Below are 21,933 nucleotides of genomic sequence, written 5' to 3'. Positions count from 1 at the left end.
ACGCCTAGGGTAGAGGCAATTAATAGAGTTTAAGGCTAGAAGGGACCATTAGATCATCTAGTCTGACCTCCTGTAAATCACAGGCCATTACATTTCACTCACTTACCCCTCCATTGAGCCCAATAACTTGTGTTTGGCTAAAGTATCTTCCAAAAAGATGGCCAGTTCCGGTCTGAAGACATCAAGAGAATCCCCCACTGCCCTTGGTAGTTTGTTCCAATGGTTAATCACCTTCACTGTTAAAAATGTGTCTTACTTCCAATCTAAATTTGTCTGTCTTCAGCTTCCAGCCATCAGTCTTGTTCTGTCTTTGAGCCCTTTAGTAGCCAGTATTGTCTCTCTGTGAAGGCACTTTCACACTGCAATCAAGTCCCCTCTCAGTCTTCTTTTTGATAAACTAAATAGATGCATCTCTAAGTCTCTCCCTGTGAGGCATTTTCTCCAGACTCCAAATCATGTGTCTCTTTGATGCACCCTCTGCAACATTTTGACATCCTTTTAATACTGTGGGCACCAGTCTGACCAACGCCTTATACAGAAGTAAGATCACCTCTCTACTCCTACTCCCGTCTATATATCATCCTGGTCTGACAAGGGCTCGTAGGTGCTACGATAATACAAATAATACATCCAAGGATCACCTAGGCCCTTTTTGCCACATTGTTGTACTGGAAGCTCATGGTCAGTTGCTTTTCCATGATGATTCCTGAAGCTTTTCCAGACTCTCTGCTTTCCAGGATACATAGTCCATCCCTTCTGTCAGTTAGTGCCTGCACTCTTTGTGCCTAGACGCAGTGACCTTGCATTTGGCTGTATTAAAACAGGTTTTGTTTGAATGGGCCCACTTTACTAACCGATTCAGATCTCTCTGTTTGACCACTCCATCCTCATCATCATTTACTACACCACCAACCTTAGAACCATAGAATATCAGGGTTGGAAGGGACCTCAGGAGGTCATCTAGTCCCACCCCCTGCTCAAAGCAGGACCAATTCCCAACTAAATCATCCCAGCCAGGGCTTTGTCAAGCCTGACCTTAAAAACCTCTAAGGAAGGAGATTCCACCACCTCCCTAGGTAACCCATTCCAGTGCTTCACCACCCTCCTAGTGAAAAAGTTTTTCCCAATGTCCAACCTAAACCTCCCCCGCTGCAACTTGAGACCATTACTCCTTGTTCTGTCATCTGGTACCACTAGAATAGTCTAGATCCATCCTCTTTGGAACCCCCTTTCAGGTAGTTGAAAGCATCTATCAAATCCCTCCTCATTCTTCTCTTCTGCAGACTAAACAATCCCAGTTCCCTCAGCCTCTCCTCATAAGTCATGTGCTCCAGCCCCCTAATCATTTTTGCTGCCCTCCACTGGACGCTTTCCAATTTTTCCACATCAGAGTGGAGTGGTTTGAGCATTGGCCTGCTAAACCCAGGGTTGTGAGTTCAATCCTTGAGGGAGCCACTTAGGGATCTGGGGCAAAATCAGTACTTGGTCCTGCTAGTGAAGACAGGGGGCTGGACTTGATGACCTTTCAGGGTCCCTTCCAGTTCTATGAGATATACCTATCTCCATATATTATTATTGTGGGGCCCAAAACTGGACACAGTACTCCAGATGAGGCCTCACCAATGTCAAATAGAGGGGAATGATCACATCCCTCGATCTGCTGGCAGTGCCCCTACTTATACAGCCCAAAATGACGTTAGCCTTCTTGGCAACAAGGGCCATCTGCTAATTTTAACAGCAGTGATTTTAGATTTACTTCTAGCTCATTGATGAAAAATGTTAACTAGTGTTAGGCTTAATACCAATCCTTCTGGCACCCCACTAGAAACACTCATTCAATGAGGATTCCCCATTGACAACTACAGTTTGAGATCTGTCTGTTACCAGTTCTTCATTTGTTTAATGTGTGGTCTATTGACACATCAAGTGCTAATTTTTAAGTCAGAATGACACGTTACACTAAGTCAAATGCCTTAGAAAGGTCTAAGTATACTATAGCTATGCCATTACTATTAGCAATAAAACCTACAATCTCCTAAAAGAATTGAATCAGTTTTGACAAGATCTGTTTTCCATAAAACTATGTTGACTGGCATATTCCTATCACTGAATTATCAATTGCAGAGGGCACTCAAAGACAACCCAAGTTTAGGGATTGGTCATGTCTGACCAGTTCCCCTCCCAAGGGTGAAGTACTGAGCACAGGCACTGGCTTCCTCCTTGCCCTGGTGGTGCTCTACCCCCACTCTGCCCCAGGCCCTTTCCCCAATCCCCCACCCCACCTCTTCCCACCCAGTTCTGCCCCTTCTCCCAAGCACACCCTATCCTTGCTCCTCCCCCTTCCCTGCAGTGCCTCTGCTCACTACCAAACAGCTGATTGGAGCAGGCAGGAGGCACTGGAAGGGAGGAGGAAGAGCCGATGGGGGGAGGGCTGTCGGTGGGTGCTAAGCAGCACCCACTAACTTTTTTCCATGGGTGCTCCAGCCCTGGAGCACCCACAGAGTCAGTGCCTATGTCACTGAGTTTGAAGGCTGGCTGAGAACAGACTCCTCTCTCCTCAGGGGGAGGCAGCCCCATTATCTGAGACAGATTTTCCCAGTCCATATTTTACTCTGGACTGTATTTAAAATTTCAAGATGTAACTGATCCCCCTTCCCAGCAGAGGGCAGAGTGGACCACTGCCTGGGAGCCCCCAAAATGCTGCAAGCAGGCTCCACACAGTTACACCAAGATCAGCTGGGAAAAGCACACAACCACTCAGGAAATGTGGAGCTGGGCCCAAGCAGAGCAAACTAAACGGTGTCTGATCAGCTAGCATCTTGGAGTGGTCAGTGGCTTTTTCCATGTGCCAGGACCCTGGGCACTGTTCCACTGAGATTCTTTGCTTTGCAACAGCACCACCAACTGGCAGAGACAAGACACCACATTACTCAAAATGATGCTGGAGCTGGAAAATGCAAAACACAAGCAACACTTGTACTTTAGAGGCAGCCCTGCTGTACCTGGCCTAGGAGCAGTAGGGAGGCAAAGGACTCGGCCCTGGGAGGAAGCAAAGTAACTATGGGCACTGACATTGGGTTTGTCCCTTCAAAGCGCAGTGCAGATGTTCTAGGTTCTTGGCCTTCATCACCGTGGTGTCAGAGCTCCCACAGGTGAAAGTGACCATGCTCTCCCTCTGCCTCCCCTGGGAGCAATGGTTCAGAGGGATGTGGGCGTTTATGGAACGGAAGTGTTACCACTGCAGGAAAGCAGGCGGGTAGCAGTCATGGCAGTGATCTCTGTAGTATAGGCCTAGCTCCTTCAGAGTTTTATCTGTGCTCACAAGCCTCCCCCATTGGTCGTTTTATTGTCCCAGTGCAGCACAGTTGCAATGGTCAGAGAGGGTCTCTGGAAACTGGGGCCCAGTCCATACAGCACTTTGAACAAAAAGGAAAAAAAAAAAAGTAAAGATCATGACTTTGAACTGGAGTCTGTTCAAGGGGGAGCCAATGCAGAGGGCAGTGTCTCAGGGCAAGCGATTCCTGGGCACCCGTGTTGCTGAGTCCGCAAGCAGCTGTGTTCTGAACGAGCTAGGAGCTTCTTTGAGGTACAGGGCTTTGTTCCTGTATATTAAATCTTGTGCAGAAGAAATGTCTCCTAATTCACCTGGGAGACACCTGGAGATTGATGGGCTCTGCAAGAAACAGCATCCCACCCTCCTCAGCCAGGAGTGGTCTCAAATCTTTTGGGATAGGTAGGGAAACAGAGAGAGAAGGCAAACGTGCCTGTAGAGTGGTTAAAACAAAACACTTCACTGTGAGAAAGGAAACTGAATGAGAAAACAAGTGCCATGGGCGTGTAGATGCAAAATGTCTCCTGTGCACAGAAATAATGAGCGGTGCGCTGAATAGTATCTAGTGGCACAAGCAAGCCTGGGAGTGGTGTGCTAGACCTGCCAAAGATCCTAAGGGCCCTCTATTACATTCTCGCCATCACCCTGAAGGCGTCTCTAGAGGTAGTGAAGCCAAAACAGCAGTTAAATGAAGATTATGCCTGCCTCAAGAGAGTGGGACAGCAGGAGCATAACTACAGCATGTTTATGAAGGGCTTTGAGACCCTCCGATAAGACAGCATGGAAGTCTAAAGTATACCTACAGTATTACTGCCTTTAGGGCAATTCCCTTGTGAAATAGAGACGCGGCTGGGGCCACGCAGGGCATGAGATAGATTCTGGCTGTGAGGAGGGGGACAAGAGGACTGCTCCGTAGTGTCCTTGAGATTATGTTCTTCACTATACAGTCATTCATATGCCACAAGCAGTTCAGATTTATTTCCCCTTGAACAAGCCAGGCCAGCAAGGAGGCCTCCTGACTGTTTAAAAGGGGCATGACCAAAACAGTAGGTCTGAAGTTAGAGTCCCAATTTGGCACTGCTAGCTATCAGGCATTTATACTAGGCTATATACGGCAGTTAGGCACTACTTCCGGCTCCTAGCAGGTTGTTAATACAGCTAAGCATAGTTGCCCCTGGGTTTATGTACAACGGTGGGGTTAAATAGTAAAGGACACCACTAAACAACACTATACAAATACATTTTATTTAGAGATATCCATATTAAGATGCACAAATACTTTTGTTCACCAATTTCAGTTCACACAACTTCAAGTAGTGGAAAAAACAAACTGCAGTTAGTTACAATTATTCTATATAACAGGGCAGTAGTAAAAGATCCATTTGTCAGACTACAGAATGGTTAACACTCAGATGAGAACGTACAGATCTATGTATTAAAAAGTGCATTGGTCATTGCCACATACACTAACATGCTTTTTCCAAGAGCAATATCTTTCTGGCATGTGGACACAGTAACCCGGTTAATGTGAGATTGAAAATTAACATCTTAATTTGATGTGGAAATGAATCTACTAACAAATCTCCCCAAACCAGGAATTAAGTTTTATTCCTTGATCGATACAAGGAAGTCAACTTGCAAACCAAACTTCATTATGCTGTCCATATGATCAGGCAACACACTGATGACCTAAAGCAGTCACAGTTACAGCCCAACTTTAACGGCTCTAGAACATTCTGAAGAGGAGTCCAAAACACTCAACTGCATTTAGGAAGCTGACATGGGACAGTCACCAAATCTTTGCAGCCAGTTTGAATTCTTCCACACAAGAAAAAACACCTCATCCCGCAAAAAAAATATGCAAGCAAGCCAGCTGGGATCACATGTTGCTGGATTCATATTTTTGCGATCCCACATTAAAGTAGAGAAAGAAAGTGGTGCTGGATCTGTAGAGTAACTGCAGTGGGTTTAAAATGAATAAAAACACATGGAACCTTAACTTAAGCCATCTCCTTAACACAAGGAAAGCCCAGCAGATTCCATTTGTTATTGATACCCCCTTTTCTGCATTAAACAGCGAGAGATAGCACTGCATGCTGCTCAGGAAAGACCAGCGAGGACTGCTCTATGGATGTTAGCATTGAATAGCAAGAATCACATATTAAAATCAGTCTTCAGTTAAACTCCTTGCATTGAAGACAAAGTGAAACAGACTGACCTTTACATTATACTTAAGGAAATCCAAGAGGCACATTTTGCATTGATCAAAAACAACCTTGATATACATTGCAACATTCAATGAATTTGGAATCTGAGACATGAACCTCCAGTGGAAGTGATTTAAACAAAATTCAGGAACTCTGTTCTTATCCCATTAAGATGATTTTAAACTGCTCCCTCATCTACTTGAACTAGAGGTACCTTTCCAGTGCTCTGCATACAAAAGCCTGTTCTCACCCCCCCGCTTGTTTTCTTCTGCACACAATGGAAACAAGTAACCTCAATGCCTCACAGGGTAGGTCCCAAAAGTATGTCAGGAGAGCTGAGGGTGGGAATCAGCTTGTACATATGCAGTGATCCCCAGAACAAGAAAGTGGAAAGTAAAAACAACCAGATTTAGATACCCAGCAGTGCAGGAATTAATTGGTTTACAGAGCAGGAATGAGTGGGGAGCAGTCCTCCAGATCAGAGGAGACCAATTTAGGGAAATATCCAGGGCTGGGTAAGAGAAAGGAGGGAATCAAACTGTAGAAGTTCTGATCCAGCAAAGTACATAAGGGCTTGAAGTAGGTGCTTAAGTCTCATCAGCTTCAGCAGGACATAAGCACATGCCCCGGTGTTTTGCTGAACAGGAGCCCAAGTTAGCAAGCCATAATGGAACACGCTGGAGTCCACAGAAGAGCGACTGAGACAAAAAAGGCTGAATGATGGAGACAAAACTTGTGGAAGAACAAGAGGGACAGAGCCTGCCGCAGGCTGTTTTGTGAGCAGGAAAACGGAGCCAGGGGATCAGCCCCTGCTGCGTTCTGTGAAGCCCTGGCCAAGCAGCAAGTCCCAACTGGAATTCTTCATCCCCTGCACCCACAAGTAATGTGGGATCAATAGGTAGAGCCAAGTGAGGGAAGCCACAAACAAGGGCCCTCTTCACTATGGCCTGCCAGCAGTGGGAAGAGTGCTGCCCCTCAGCACCCCAGAAATGAAGCAGTTTCTTAAGTCAGGAAAAATCCTGGAAAGCTCAAGTGCAGTAGGAGCCTGGGGAGGAATGGGTGGGTGGTAGGCGGACGACAATGAAGAAACGGGTGCTTCCCCGCACTATCGTCACACGGCATCTCTGAAGCTAGAAGACCAGCCGCTTTGCACAGGCAAGCTCCAGGCGTTGTAATCGACTGTCAGATAAGGGATGATGAAGATCTGCAGCCGAACCCCTAGGCCTCCATTGTTCAAGTGTATTAAAATAGCTGCTTGTCTTCTAAAGTAACTGGCCTGTGGAATTCCCCTTGGACAAACTGTGTCTGCCATACATGTCTGCCACTTAACCATACGGTCCCAGCAGCAGTGTTCTCCCCCCCATTAATTACTGCAGGAAACTGCCTTTTTTTTATGATTATTAAAGTAATTCTAGCCATTACAGTTGTGAAGAAAGCCCTGTGCTGTAACCAGAAGGAACCAGCAATCAGCCTGGAAGTGTGATGTACCCCCCCCCATACTCCAATGTGGTGTTAACTCTGAAGTGGAATGACAATATCGTTAGCTGTTCCCCTGCTGCTCAGATTGCAGGCAGTGGGCCATCACTTCCCACCTTACTGACCACTGCTTTATGAAATCTGGATGTTAGAATTTCAGCTTCTGTATAGGTTGCCAAAAAAGCAGGAATTGTGATTTCACATGCAGCTAGGTAGCAACAGGTTTACGACACAGCACAGAGTGGTCTTTCTACCCAGGGGCCACCAGTATTTTTGTACAACTTTCAGTACAAACTATTTGAATTTTTTTCAGACCAGACAAAAACTTGGAATTTATTCTTGAAGGTGAACTGGAAAGAATGGAGAAAAAAGTTAAACCATTAAAGATTACAAACCAGAAAACAAGTCAGATTAGGTCTGCTCAGTAGGATCTAATGAGGGTAAGTAGGGCCAAAAGCTACACTAAATAAGATCTCTAGGTTACTCTGTTTTAGATATGTGCACATTATATCCATACATTGACACAGTTGTGTTGGCTTTGTAGGGCTAACAGAAAAGAGGGAGTGACTGAATCTATTCCTCTAGCTCAGTAGAACTTTTGTGCTAAGGTTCCAATCGGTGACTCATTTACAAGCTCACTGAAGGCAGTGTGGATTGCTGATACACAAGAAGAAACCCAGCTTGAACTTCAGATCATATTGAATTTGCAGGGCAGTTAGAAAAGTAATTTTTGTACTAAAATTCAGCACATTGGAAGTCACTGAGAAACAGAACCAACCCCACAAAGCCTTTTTCTTTTTGAAGTCACTTTTCAGAGAAGAACAACTGTTTACAGGATAACTTTCTAGACACTGAGCTGCATATACAAATCAATCAGTTGGTTTCTGCATGCAGTCTGCAAGTTTCCATTGTTTAATTTGCAAATTGCATGGACAGTTTTAAACATTTAGCCCTCAAGTTAAACACATGAACTACAGAACATCTGAAAAACCTCTACTCCCTTTGCTTAACTGCTTAGGTGCAAGTTCAAGATTCTGCACTGTATCAAAATAGTTGAGGCTATAAACTATACTGAGAAATTTTTTGTGCATGTGTGCGCACAATAGCAACATATGCCAACGAAACATTGGGTCCTGAATTTACAACGGAAGCAGGCAAGTGACAGAAGTCATGATATTTTCAATGCACTGGATGTTTAAGTCTATGAAGTGTAGTCTACGTGGAAAAACATTTTAAAAGAACTACAGTTCACTTTAAGACATCCTAACCCCAAGCCACAAGTTGTGATCCCCACATATTTTAAACATCCTGTGTAGTTTGTGCATCATATATATTAACATATACATCATAGGCAAGTGGGGAAGATCCAGCATCTTATGTACATATTACCAAACATGTAAGCACTGATGTCTGTACAAGGACTCATCCCAAGACAAAAATCAGTGCATTTGATTTGTGTCTATCCCATATTCTTGAATGTCAAATGAAAAAAAAAGTCACAACTAACAATACAAACTTGTTGCAACTTCACTGTTTACATCTTAGAAAAAGACAACGATGAGTTTCCATCAGATAACTTTACAAAGATCAAGGTACCATAAGAGAAAGGCACGTTAACCTCTGATTGGTCCTTTTCGTTATTTGGATGAATCATAGTGATTTATATACCCTGAGACTGCAGGAGGCCATAATAGGAGAGGAAACCAGGTGAGCAAGTAAACAAAAAGTACAAGTTTAATGAGATTTAAGATTCAGCACCTGAAGATTCCCTTCTAATTAAGGAAATCTATAGAAAAGCAGATTCTAAAAATCATGCGCTATCTCCAAGATATTAGTTTTGAGACCAGAGAATCGGTGTTTGAAGGGGTACAGACAGGATACTGTACATGTCTCCATGTGTTTTACATAGCCCTGTATTTTATTTCAGTCCATTACTGTGGCAATTTGTATACGGTCAATACCGTTTACCCAGATGGTCAGATGCAGCCTACAACTGAGCCAGCCACAGCAATTCTGTTTTAGTATGAATGGCCTGCAGGAACTACAGGTCCCAGCATGCAGCTAGAAGAGAGGTGGTTGAAAAATGGCTTCTGAAGGCCTCTGGAGTCTAGGGACAAAACAGACCAGGTTCCACTCAGACAACTCTTGAAAACACTGTGGTGTTTTTTTTTGTTTGTTTGTTTGTTTTTTTAAGTATCCAATTTTGATGAGGAGACCCAGCACAGATGAAGCTACAAGGATTACCTAATTCCCAAGCAATAAATTCAAGCACATGGAAAACAACCAGAATAGATTCCACATAAAGGGACAATATCAACCTAAGTTTTTTTTAAACAAACAAAAATCAAGTTTCTCCTTTAAATCGAACTTCTGGGTGGTTCCAAGAGCAACACCAAACCTGCCCTCCTTTCTGTGCACACTCCTGCCTGCCCCTATGCTGCTACTTGCAGACCCAGGGGAACAGCATGCACAAACTGCCCTTAGAGCAGAGTGTGAATACATTCCCCTCTCCCCCATTCTGCCCTAAGATTAGGACATGGGAACTGACCACCACCGCCACAGTGAAACCAACACTCCACGAACTGCTGTAAAATCCACAATGACAATCTGAAAAAAAAATTTGATCTTTCTGTTTTAGGAAGCCCTGCAGTTACTTTTGACAACAGACGCAGCATTGTCAGATGGAGATGCAATTTGAGATGAGTCACTCTCAGAGCTTCTTTGATACCACTGCAAAGATGGGCATCCGAAAAATACAAGTCTTCTCTGGGACTTTGCAGCTACAAACATCTCACAAGAGCAGCACCTCAGGGAGCAAGGTTTAGATGGAAGTGACTCACTCCTGAAGGTATGAAAACTGCCAGTCAAGGATTATTAGGATAGTGTATTTTTGCATTGACCTCAATGGGTGTTGAATTAGACCAGTCTTAAGTGGGTTTTTTAAATAGCTTAGAAATATACTATATCTTTGGCACCACTGGAACTGGCCCAGGATTAACACAAACTATGAATCTCAATGAAACTTGTGCTTGGTCTGTGGCTCTCCTGAGCTGGGAGTGCTGGGGTGGTAACACGCTCAGCTTCTAACGGGAGGCTGCTTGGTCTAACGTGGCCTCTAGCTCACTCAGAGCGATACTGCAGAGAGCTGTGTCAAGCTTCCTTGGCTGGCAGGACAGACTGAGATGATGGACTAAGGTTGGAGGGGTTAATAGAAAAATGGCCTGAGGGAAGAACGCTGAACTCGATGGTGGCTAAAAGCTGGACAGTTTAGGAAAAAGAAATGGAAATTGGTTCTCTTATCATGAGCACACTGGTTAGTTGTTGTAGGGTTGCCACTCAGTACTCATGAGTTGGCTACTATTGGGTCCATCACTGTTAAATAATTAATCTGCTACATTAGAACAAATGCATATGGTGCTTCAAGGATACCATGCTTTGTATAGCAGCCTTATGAAAAGTGCTGGATGATCAAATAAACTGCTTGAGACATTACAATGCAAATAGGATACCATGTTAATATAATGTCAAATATCAGAAAAATGCCTGTCTGAATGATCCTTAAGAACCTTCTTTCCCTCAAAGCAACTCTGAGGGGAAAAAAAAGGTCACTAGGATTTCTGACTTTGAGCACGTGGAAAAATTAGCTAGTCTACAAACAAAGCGAGACCACCACTGGGTTTCCGTACCCTATTTTAAAGCTATCGAAATCTAGTCAGAAGGCCAGATTCACCCCCAATAGGGTTTCTCTACTGTTGCTTGAGAGATGGGAGCTTTGCCTTCACACTCACTTCTATGGCTGGGCTCACAGCCTCCCCACTGCTGTACCAGCAAACCACTGACCCATATTTGGATCCCCATGTGCTACTATCTGCCCCGCCATGTTCTGGTATTTCAATTTTAAATCTAAAACCGTGTGGTCGAGGCAGCATAGTGCAATGGAACAGGCATAGACTAGAAATCAGGAAACCTAGGCTCTTTTCCTGTTTCTACTTCTGATTTACCGTGAGACATTTGGCAAGTCACTTCCCCTCCCAGCCTCTGTTTCCATAACTGCTCAATGGATCAAAAGAAATATTTGACTTTGGATAGTCAGGATCACATCACAGTAAGGCATCCCATCTTAAAGGGACAGCTACTTAAAACCCTTGTCTGAAACTTTATAATCTATTACTGTTAAAAGCAACATACTGTTACTAGGATAAAGGAAAGTATTTCCCAGTTTTCTTTTTGCATTGGACAGCACTGGATGTATATTCCATTTACCTGGTTTGTGTGGGCTTTTCACATAAGGGAAAAAGTCCCCGTCCCCCCCCCAAAACAGGAAACAGTCACCAATAGGACTGCAAACCCTGGCAGAACGCTCCGGAGCAAGTGCAGTACTTGAAACTACACCATCTCCACGTCACCCTCCCCCCACAACGAAACTGACTAATTTTAAATTGGTGTCCCCTTAACACTAAAACATCTACATAGGACAATGCTCAAAATAATCTCTGGGGAAATTGTTCTCTCCAGACTCAAAGCTACAAACAAATGAGTTTTAAATTAACAAGATTAACTATAAAGGGGGTTAGATTTCGAGACCAAAAGGCTTCCTTCAGCGTTAAAAAAAAATGTATTTAAAATGTTACTAAACATTGTGGACCCAACTTTAACACAGCTGAGCTCTGCTCTCCGAGATGTCAGCTGGAGCCGAGTGCTCAGTGCCTGTGCAAATCTGACCCCTAACAACACACCCCAGCAGAATGCAGAACCTATCTGTAGAAGAGAGTGAGCTTGGACAGGATTTAAGACTACTCCTTCACAGAGATGAAGTGTCACCATATTTCATGTAGATTAAATATTTATTTTCCTTTGCATATTTCTGAAGCAGAGTCAAAGGCTACATCTCTGCCCTGCCAAACATTCATAAAAGAAACCCCAAAACAACACGTTCCCATCATGGAAGCGTGACTGGTGACAATATAAAAAATACTTAGAATCTTTACATTCGTTTAACAATGGAAGTTCTGAGAGAACTACTTCATATACAACCCTATAATTTAACGGCTACTACTTGGAAACGGCGTCATAAAACCATATTTAATAGTCAGTTTTTGCTTTGATGCAGATTTTAAGCAACCAACCCACTAGCAGAAGTTTGGAATGCAGTAGTAAAATGTCTTGGTTTGCAAAGTGATCAAGTCAGGCCTATATTTCAAATCCCAGTGTGCCTATGGGACAACCCTTTCCTTAACCCTGACATGCAATCAGAATGTGGGGGGGAAACCTGCACTTCTACCAGGTCTTTTGTCTGATAATCTCAAGTTAGAAATTAAACCTCAGGTGCCATGCGTGCTATTAATCTCATATTACAGATCAGCACAGTGAGGCTCAGAGACATGAAGTGACAGGGCAACAGCAGCTAGCGCCAGGAAGAGAAACAAGGAGTCCAATGCTTAACCCTGTGTTTTAGCCACAAGACCATCTTTTCCTCACCAGAAATGCACAATCCCTCCATGACTGGGCCTGTATTTTGTTCACTAAGCGTATCCAGACTGTCATCCTGCACCCACAGCTCCTGGTGAAGTCCAAGGCAGGACTGAACAATAAGCTAGGTGCTCAGGAAAAAACAAAAACAAAAAGTCTCCTATAAAATTCAAGTGACAGCCTATGCTTTTCTTAACATGATGAGTTGAACAGGAAGTCTAGCTACCTGGTAAGTTTCAAACCTGCATTAAAAAATTAAGCCTACAGTCATTAGAGAAGGGGAAGACAACTGTATTTGCTAATAGCATCAACTAACTGCATATGCCACCCTCCTGCCAAAGGCCAGAAGGGAAAAAAATATGAAAATATTAGCATAACATCTCCCTGCCCACCAACTTTAATAGCAGTAACTGGCTAGCAAAAATCATTCCCGCCAACATTACTCACTGCTGGTGGGAGAACTGCAAGAGGGGAAACACTATAAGAGGGGGAAAAAAGTCTCCAGCCTGAAAGAGGTGTGTGTCTTTAGGCAGACTCCAGGTACCTGAGTCCTGGCTCCTCCCTGCCATCCAGCCCCAGCCACCCAGAGGACCCCCAGCTAGTCTGGAAGTTAATCAGATTGAATTAAGTTAGCCACCAAGCAAAACTGTCTCCTTCTGGGATGCCATTTCCCTTAGTGCCCCAATAAGCTGCAGTGCACCATCGTAACAGCTGTCACGTCACACAATACCCCTGCTGCAGTACAGGCAGCCTACTCTGAAGCTCCAACAACCTTGCCAACTGACACTCAGGATAGAGAAAGAAGGGGTAACAAGAGATAGTCATTTTGCTCATGCACTGCTGGGGTCTTTGCTACACTCTGGGCTAGATAAGATGTTCCTGATGGTGCTCTGTCCCTGGGTTCCAATGAGTATGGTTTCGATACATTTTCCTTTATGCATACAGTGTCATTAGACTTGTACTTTAAAAAAAAAATAATCAAGCCAGGCTTGAGCCAGGCTCTGCAGATAAAGTAGTAGCTTATCTCATAAATATTTTTAATATTTTTAATTACAAGTAGTCCTCACTCCAGGTAACATAACCGACACAAAGTACCTGCATACACACAGCCCCTGGACTTTCACAGAAAGCCTGGCAGCAACCACTCTATAAGAAAGGAATCCTACCTCACAGCAAAGTAGGGGGCATATGGCTGAGTTAAGCCTATACAGGGAAGAGTCATTTGGAGTAAATACAATAAAAAGGGATTTTAAAAAACCCTTCATATAAAGGATCAAGAAAGTTAAAGCAAAATCTGGTTAAAAAAAAAAAATGTACAAAACTGTTGAAGACCAACAGAAAACTCTGCCAAAAATAACTTGCATTTAAACCAGAAAACAATGTCATCACACAATTTCTTTGTTAAAAAGGAAAGACAAGGTGGAAATCAGCGTCAAGATGGGCATTTGGGAAGAGTTCTCATTAGCTCCAGAGACCAGCATAATTCCCATGGAGTCCTGATGGAAGGGGACCTCCTGCCACGAAGAGTTTCGTTCCAGACGAGTCGTAGCAGTGGGTGTAAACAGCGTTTGCGAAGAAGTTAATGTCAGAAAAGTAATTCCTCCAGGTTTCATCATGATTCTGTTAAAGGAAAGTTCAGATCAGTATCGCTGCAAATGAGCAAAAGAGGAGAGCTTGTTTCACAAAAGCAAAATTTAGTCTCCATAGCCTGAAAAGGGGCTTTTTGCATTAATGATCCCTGGGGTTTATGCGGATAGGCTAGAACTGGGAGATACCAGGGACATCCCGCAGTCTGTTTGGTGGCCCAAATTTCCTCAGAAAGAACACTGGGGGGAGGGGAGGAAAATAAGGTTGGAAATCTCATTTATAATCACTCAGACTTAGTTATTTAATAACTAGAACAGAGTCTATTACTTTGTACTGAATAATTTATATTATGGTAGCACCTAGGAACCTCAATCAAGGATCCGGGTTCCCCCCTCCTCATACTGATGGTCCCCCGCCCCTGCACAGTTTGAAAAGGGTAGATGTACTAATCAAACAGGAGCGAGTCTGAAAAACCTACACAATTCCACCAATACTGTGTATTTCTGGTCTCCTAAATCATCAGGTTAGATGCACGTTTTATTAAGCAACAGCATAGCCTGGTGTATGCAGCGTGTACGCCATTATGTAAAGGTATAATACAGTTAGAGTATAATATATTATTTGACAAGTATAAAAGAGAGATTACTGCTTTGGAAAAAATGCTGTTTGTGTCTCAACTTGTTTCATTTTTTTGATTTCAGCTCTTATCTTGATTCCTCCTGAATGCAGATATCTAACGTAGGCCTCCGGGACGAAGTTTTCTAGACCACAAACAAATAGCCTAGGTCTACTATGACCATATAAGATCTACTTTAAGTGTGTGTAACTAACGTTGCTGTACCAATGCTCAACATCGAGATCTATTTCTGAGATTTCAAGGAGAACTACAAAATAGAGTATGAAGTTTGTCCATTCAGTAGGAGTGATGCAAAAGTTGTGCTAGGAAAATATTTTGTCAAGATGGAGTAATTCAAAACTGGCTCACCATATTTTGCTCGAGCTTTCATAAAAAGAGAAAGTGAGGGACAGTTATGAGCAACTGAAAAATAGGAGTTAGGCTGAAATCAAATGTTAATTCTTACTAGTCTGTGCTGTATTTCTTTGCACTCTGCCTGGTCTAGGATTGTAAGTTCTTCAGGGTACAGAATGTATCTTATTTTAAAGAGCACTTCGATTTACAGTGCAGTACAACACATTGAAAATATAAAGGGCCATTTGCTAAGAACTGCAACGAGTTAGAGAAATGTTCCTAACAGGTCGTTATTTCTGAGGAAAGGCTAAAGGGATTTCAGTCACTGAGTCAGTGTTTTAGTGAAGCTCATTTGACACGTATAGTTCCCAAAAACGTAGAATTAACTGGTCTTCAAGCCCTGTAGCATCCCTATATAGAAGAGCTTCAACAGCTGCAAGCTACTCACAAGCCAGCCTTTCCCGGTCGTCAACTTTAAAATTTCACTTCCTCCGAGTTTCTGTTTTTGTCCACGGCAGGTGTGATTGGGCTTTTCATCCAGGAACCTTTGGGCTCGGATGTCATAAAACAACAAGGAACCCTGCCCTGTTCCCACTGTTATAATGTGCTCATAAAAGCTCACTGACCGAATACCTGTCAAGGGGAAAAAGAATGTTACAATCACATTTAAGAGGAGATGCATGCTCTGGCTATGCAGTGGTGGGTGCTGCTTTAGGGGTTGTTGTTTTTTTTGTTACAAGAATATAGTAGTAGGCAGATTATTTCGTTTCCCTTTAACTGTAAGACAGCACAAGTCAGTTCTATTTATGTTACAGAAATCACAGCTGCTATTGCAAATATCTTTCCCTCTCCCCACAAAGGATCCGATCCAACTCTCGTTATTTATTTATATCGGAGTAGCGCGCCAAGGAGCCCCACTCACAGAGCAGGGCACCCTTGTGCCAGACAACAAAAACAGAACCAAAAGATGGTCCCTGCTCCCAAGGGCTTACAATCTAAGTTTAAGACCTGAACCAGAGAGGGGGGGTACAGAAAGGGGGAGCACAAAGGAAACAATATGGAAAGACTTGCTTCATTTCAGTAGGAGCAAGAGCAGTCCCGTGATGACTTTGAGGGCTATCATATGCAGCTGTACTAATCACTAGGAAGGAGACTGTCTGTCCTTTAAGATTCATCTCCTTGTGTTCCAAACATCACTTCAAAAAATCTAGGTTTGTGCCCTGAACTAAAAAGGTCATTTAAACTGATCTGCTTTGGGGAGAGAATTTACCCAAACAAAAGCATGTAGCATTACTTTGTTATTAAGGGCCAGTCATCACTTCGCTATTTGCTGTATAAAGAATTTGTTTTGTAGATCCACAAAGAAACCCAATAAATCAGTGAGGAACCAAAAACAGATTCTGCCACCTTCTTAGTACGATACAAGAAGCTTATGAAGCATGCTACAGTTTGTTTAAAGTAAGATAAAATTAAACATTCAAAATGGAAGTGAAAGTTCAGTGTAAATAATATGCCTGCTCCCATCCAGCTATGCCAAACTGCTGTCTAATTTAATTCATTCTAACCAAGTGGGATTAAAAACAGGAATTTGTGCAGTAATGGGAGAAAGGCGCTAGAAATTACATATATGGAGGAAAAGTCTATAGTTAGCTAAGGAGACTATGACTATGTTTTAGAGGTTACAAAGATTTGGGTTTGGCAATTCAGTGTGCAAGTGGTTTCGGACTATGTATAAGGTAGCAGAGGCTAGCATAGTCAGTAAGAGATCAATCATTTGAACTAGAAAAATAGCACAGGGGAGTGCCCTTTAATTTCTGTTACTCTTGAAGAGCAATCTATCAGGGTGCTCACACAAGGGGAGTAGGTGATGATGAATGCATGCGGAGGACATATGGTCTCCAAACCAATTCCTGCATTTTATAGCTTTTATCCTTCTCTAATCACAAGATAATTAGTACCACACTGATTCTCCCAGTTTATCAGGAGGCTGTTTTAAACACACTTTGGGAAATGGCACTTCAAATTGGTTCATAAGGGGAACATTCAGCAGCAAAGGGCTGTTGGCCAATATTTTCAAGCCTGGGTGCCTAAAATTAAACCCATAGTTAGTGTAGGATTCAACTCAATAAAAATGGCCTATTTTCAAAGGTGTTAGGCATCCACAAATCCCACTGAAATCAATTGGTGCTACAGATGTTTAGCATCTTTGAAAAGAAGGCTGCTTATCCAGGTGCCTGAATATGGATTTAGGCATTAACTTTCAAACCTGGGTACCTAGAGTTTTCTTCAGTGTGTATAACCCAAAACCGTACAGAAGTTGACAGTTAGACTATTTACATTTGGCTCAACTTAACTTTTGTAAGAACAAGATTTTATAAAATTTAAACCCTAGAAATGTTTCCTTCATGGCTTTAAAATTCTAAAAAACCATTCTGTTGCAGAGTTGAAACTCAGTAATGTAGTACAGGGCATCAAGGTGACTAAACAGTTATTCATTCGCAGCACACACAAATGCAAGTAGTAAACAGAGTACCAATAGTTACTGAAAATCCAATATATTAGTAATCTACTGCATTATTAACAACAAGTTTACAACGTATACTCTGAAGTGATAGCATCCCTTTAAGCATGACAAAGTCTAAACAGAGACATTTTAATTTGACCTGATTAAAGAGTGAGGTGATTGCCTCTCTCCCTTAGCTTCAGAGATACTGTTTTAATCTGTTTTGCATGGGGAATATTAGTTCAAAGTTTAAGTTTACATATACACCTCTACCCCGATATAACGCTGTCCTCGGGAGCCAAAAAAATCTTACTGCGTTATAGGTCAAACCGCGTTATATCGAACTTGCTTTGATCTGCCAGAGCGTGCAGCCCCGCCCCCCGGAGCACTGCTTTACCGCGTTATATCTGAATTCGTGTTATATTGGGTTGCGTTATATCGGGGTAGAGGTGTACTACTACTGATCTGGGAAGTTCACAGGAAAAGCCTTGATATTTACTAGCCTACTGTATTTTTTGGAAAGATCAAAAATTTGAAACTTCACTTCAAAGTTTCCTTACCACTGCCTCGTTCTCTGGAACAGACGGACTTAACATTGTGGGAAGGTTGCCTTGGATCCAGAAAGGAGACATGTGCTTGAGATCCTACTGCATACACTGACCACTCCTGACCATAGGCCAGACACACATTCTCCCTGCAGTATGGCAACTTGGTGGAAAGTAGCTGGAAATAAATGGAGAGAGAAGTTAACTGAAAAATGTGGGGGGGAGGAGGGATGCAAATGACTGAACAAAATCCAAACATCCCTGAAACCATATTTGAGGAAACTACACTCAAGCAGTAACATGGACTTGGAAACTCTTCTGGAAGAAGGTAACTATTTGATCTGTAGGGCAAAGACTTGAAGGAGAAGGGCAAGGAGAGATGGTAATGCCACTGGGTGGAGAAAAGCTGGAAATTGCAGCTCTTGGAGAGCAGGGAAGGGAGAAAGACAGGCATTTAGATCTTGCCCACATGTAGAAATTGTACTGGTTTAGCTACAGACTGTTTTTAAACAGGCTTGGTTAAACTGGTACAATTCCCTGTGTAGACACTCTTGCTTCATCTTTGTTTAAATCTGTTCCTGATTAACTTAGCCTAAGTTGAAGTAAGCCTAGTTTAAACCAAACCAAGCATCAACAGCAGTTTGCACCAGTCTAAACCAGTTTGAAAGTACATCTTACCGCTACGTCTATACTACAGGATCGATTTTGGCATAGCCCCTTATTGTAGATGCAGCGTACACCGGCAGAAGAGTTCAGCCAGCACAGTAATACCACCTCCCTGAACAACATTAGCTGTATGTCAAAAGCAGCACTTTGTCAGCATCGCTGCATTTACACTGTGGGTTTTGCCAGCACAGCTTTGTTGGCTAGGATTTTTTCCACACTCCTAGCCAACACAGCTCTGCTGGTATAAGTTTTAAATGTAGATAAGGCCTAAGTCAAACCAGGGCAACTTCCTCATATTGATAAACCCTTAGTATAACTAACACTAGAACAAGATAAGTGAAAGCTCCTAATTTGTCCAAGATTAGTAAGAAATTAGGAGCTTCCCTCTCTCAAAAGGGAAATAAATACTCACGTGTCCAGTGCTCTAACTTCATAAACGTTACCTTTGCTAGGAAACTTTTCAACCTTCAAATCAACGTTTTGGGCAAGCGTCTTACAGACACTGCTGGAGTCTATTCAGACACATTCTAAGGAAACGGACGTAGAGTAGGAAGCAGCCTTAACTGATAGGTTAACTATTGAAATTTAGCATAAATACACGAGAATGGCAACCTTTGATAGCGTGTGCTCTGCTTTCCAAAGATGAAAGTACCCATCCAGGGACACAGCTCCTAGCTCCTAGAAGAAAAAAAAAAAGTTAGCTTCCATATGATATATATATTCGTACAAATAAATTACAATGCAAAGCAGTGGTTTAAAGGCTACTTTAATGACTTGAGTTGAACTTATAGATGAATGCTACCTGGATCTGTTGATGAATTTGTACAAGATAAGTCTTAATTGCACATTGACTTCAGTAGAGCACAAAAGGGACTGTGGGGAAAGACCAGAAGTGAAATGGAAAGCCTACAACCAAACGGTAGCTTAGCCAATATAAGAACCTTGTTCGATCAAGTGAGCAACTCTTGCGTTGTGCAGGAGGTCAGACTAGATGATCATAATGGTCCCTTCTGACCTTAAAGTCTACGAGTCTAAGAAAATGCACTACAAGTTAGCATTGGCAATTCTCAGCACCTAAAGCAACATGGGGCAATAAATATTAAATAAGATTGTATGTATGCATTTTAACAAAAACTTAAGTCTTGCATCAAGAGACAGTCTTTTAGAAGCCATATCCTCCTCCCTAACAATTGGTATTCATTAGTTTGCAAGATACAGTTTGACAACTACCAAAAACAAGCTCGGCCAACAAAAAATGTTGAGTTGTCTAATGTTATGTCTTAGGAGTCGAATCAGTTGAATGCGCATTAGCTGGCCACTGGCAGACATGCACTGATCAGTAATAACGGTTTGTACACCAGTTAAGAGTGGGGACAGGATTACCACCATGGTCCAAACTCGTCTAGTATTTTGCCTATTGTATAGACACATTCCATAGGCCAAAGAGCTTAAAACCAGAAAACCCACAGGAAAACTTTTCCTTCCAGAAGAACATTTTACGTTTGCTCCAGATCCTATCTGTTTGTTAATGGCAGAGACAAAAGAAGCAGACAAAGAACAGTATCAGAGAAGGGGAAGACAAAAGAATCAGCAAGCAAAATATACCGCAGATGCAGGTTTGCTGTTAATTTACTAAAGTGATTCCAGTCTAATTTTGTATCCAATGTTACAAACTGAAAGGTTACCATTTTTCACTCCTCTCAGGTTCCCTGTTTCTATCTTACTGACCTTGTTCTTATTGTTGAATGCCAGTGCTCGGACTTTACAATTGTCTGGATTGGTGTTCTCCTTGGGGATATCTTTCAGTGCCCTGTGTGTTATGTGAGCATAGACAGGGACTCGAGAGAGGTTGTGCCTGGCATCGCTTTTAGTCAGCACATCCTCTGTCACCTCCCAGAGACCCATCGAGCCATCCCGGGAACCTGAATAGAAAAGACATAGCAGCATGCGTTAGGCACACAAAATTTCCCTATTGAAGACGGAACTTCAGTCAAGCAAGTAAGACATGGCCCTGACAAGGGAAGAATAAAGTACTGTTAGTTTAATCTAACTGAACACATTGTTGGTCTTTAAGTATTAATAAAGTCTAATAAAAGTATGATATTTGAAAGCAGTCAAATTTAGAAAGATAATTGGGTTCATTAAAACTTGCCAATGGCTACATACATTTTAAAGCAGCTCAATCAAATCGAGCTATTCTGAGATCTACAAGCAGTAAACAGGAGCATCAAACTGGAGCGATCATCTTCAGAGAACATACAACTAGCAGCAGCTTAGAGGTGGCTGGAACAGCAAGGTCTAGTCTACATAGTTGCACTGGTTTAACTAAAGGTGCATTTTCAAATGGGGTTAATTAAACCAGTGGAAAAACCCTGAATGAACACTCAAGTAGGTTTAAACTTGGCAGTGTATTTACAGGTGCAAACTAAACAGACATCAGTTTTAAACAAACATAAGTGTTCAAACAGTGGCTTGCATTGTTTAAACCTGTTTTTAAACTGATTTTGGTTAAACCTGTGCATCTTGTGTGTTTAGACAAGCCCTGAATGTGTCCAGGAACTCAGATGGTAAGAGACTGAGCAAGCATAATCTTCAGACTAGCAAAGATTTTATTTCTCTCTATTGGGTCTGCAGACACCAGTCAGCAAGACCATCCTTCTTATAGTCTCTGATGACACTAGACAAGAGTGGATACAATCTTTTTTTTAAATAAAAATATCTATTTTGTAAAAAATGTAATTTATTTAAATTATACCAAGTTTTTCTTTTAAAAAACTAACCTGCTTAAAATGAAGTCTGAATTTAATACAAAATATGTTAAGGCCTAATCTTATTACAATCTCTTAAAAAAATATGCTAAATCCATGAACCTCTATCAAAAAATTGCAGTTAAATGCTGCTTTCCTATATAGAGAAAGAATCAGGGGAAAAAACACCTAACTTTTGAGGTCAAGCTTTATAAATAGGGCACAATAGGTCATATACTGTATTAAGAGTTTGATCCTGTGTGGGGCGCAGGGGCTGTGCCTCTTGGCACAAGAGACTGGCAAAGTCATCATAGGTGTTGAGACCCAGCCTAGGACTCCAGGAGACACCATCATATATCTCATCATGATCACTGCCTGAGCCCATCAAGGTGGTGACATATTCCTATTTTACAGCTTCTCCTTAACTGAGAT

The 21,933-nt window shown here is 42.3% G+C and overlaps 1 protein-coding gene across 1 annotated transcript in view; it reads right to left on the bottom strand.

The window, feature by feature from the left end:
- Nucleotides 1–13,515: 13,515 nt before the first annotated feature.
- DCAF12 (DDB1 and CUL4 associated factor 12) overlaps nt 13,516–21,933 on the bottom strand; it is a 32,132-nt gene continuing 23,714 nt past the window's right edge. The window contains exons 5-9 of the mRNA XM_026661292.1: nt 20,483–20,676; nt 19,367–19,432; nt 18,104–18,266; nt 15,489–15,673; nt 13,516–14,103 (exon numbers count right to left, since the gene is read on the bottom strand). Coding sequence (XP_026517077.1) covers nt 13,945–14,103; nt 15,489–15,673; nt 18,104–18,266; nt 19,367–19,432; nt 20,483–20,676 — 767 coding nt within the window. The 3' untranslated portion in view covers nt 13,516–13,944. The remainder of the gene's footprint in view (nt 14,104–15,488; nt 15,674–18,103; nt 18,267–19,366; nt 19,433–20,482; nt 20,677–21,933) is intronic.

The sequence above is a fragment of the Terrapene carolina genome, unplaced genomic scaffold (genome assembly GCF_002925995.2).
Source record: "Terrapene carolina triunguis isolate 2854851 unplaced genomic scaffold, T_m_triunguis-2.0 Scaffold998, whole genome shotgun sequence".
NCBI classification, from domain to species: Eukaryota; Metazoa; Chordata; order Testudines; family Emydidae; genus Terrapene; species Terrapene triunguis.
This window is presented reverse-complemented; position numbering and strand designations above follow the sequence as displayed.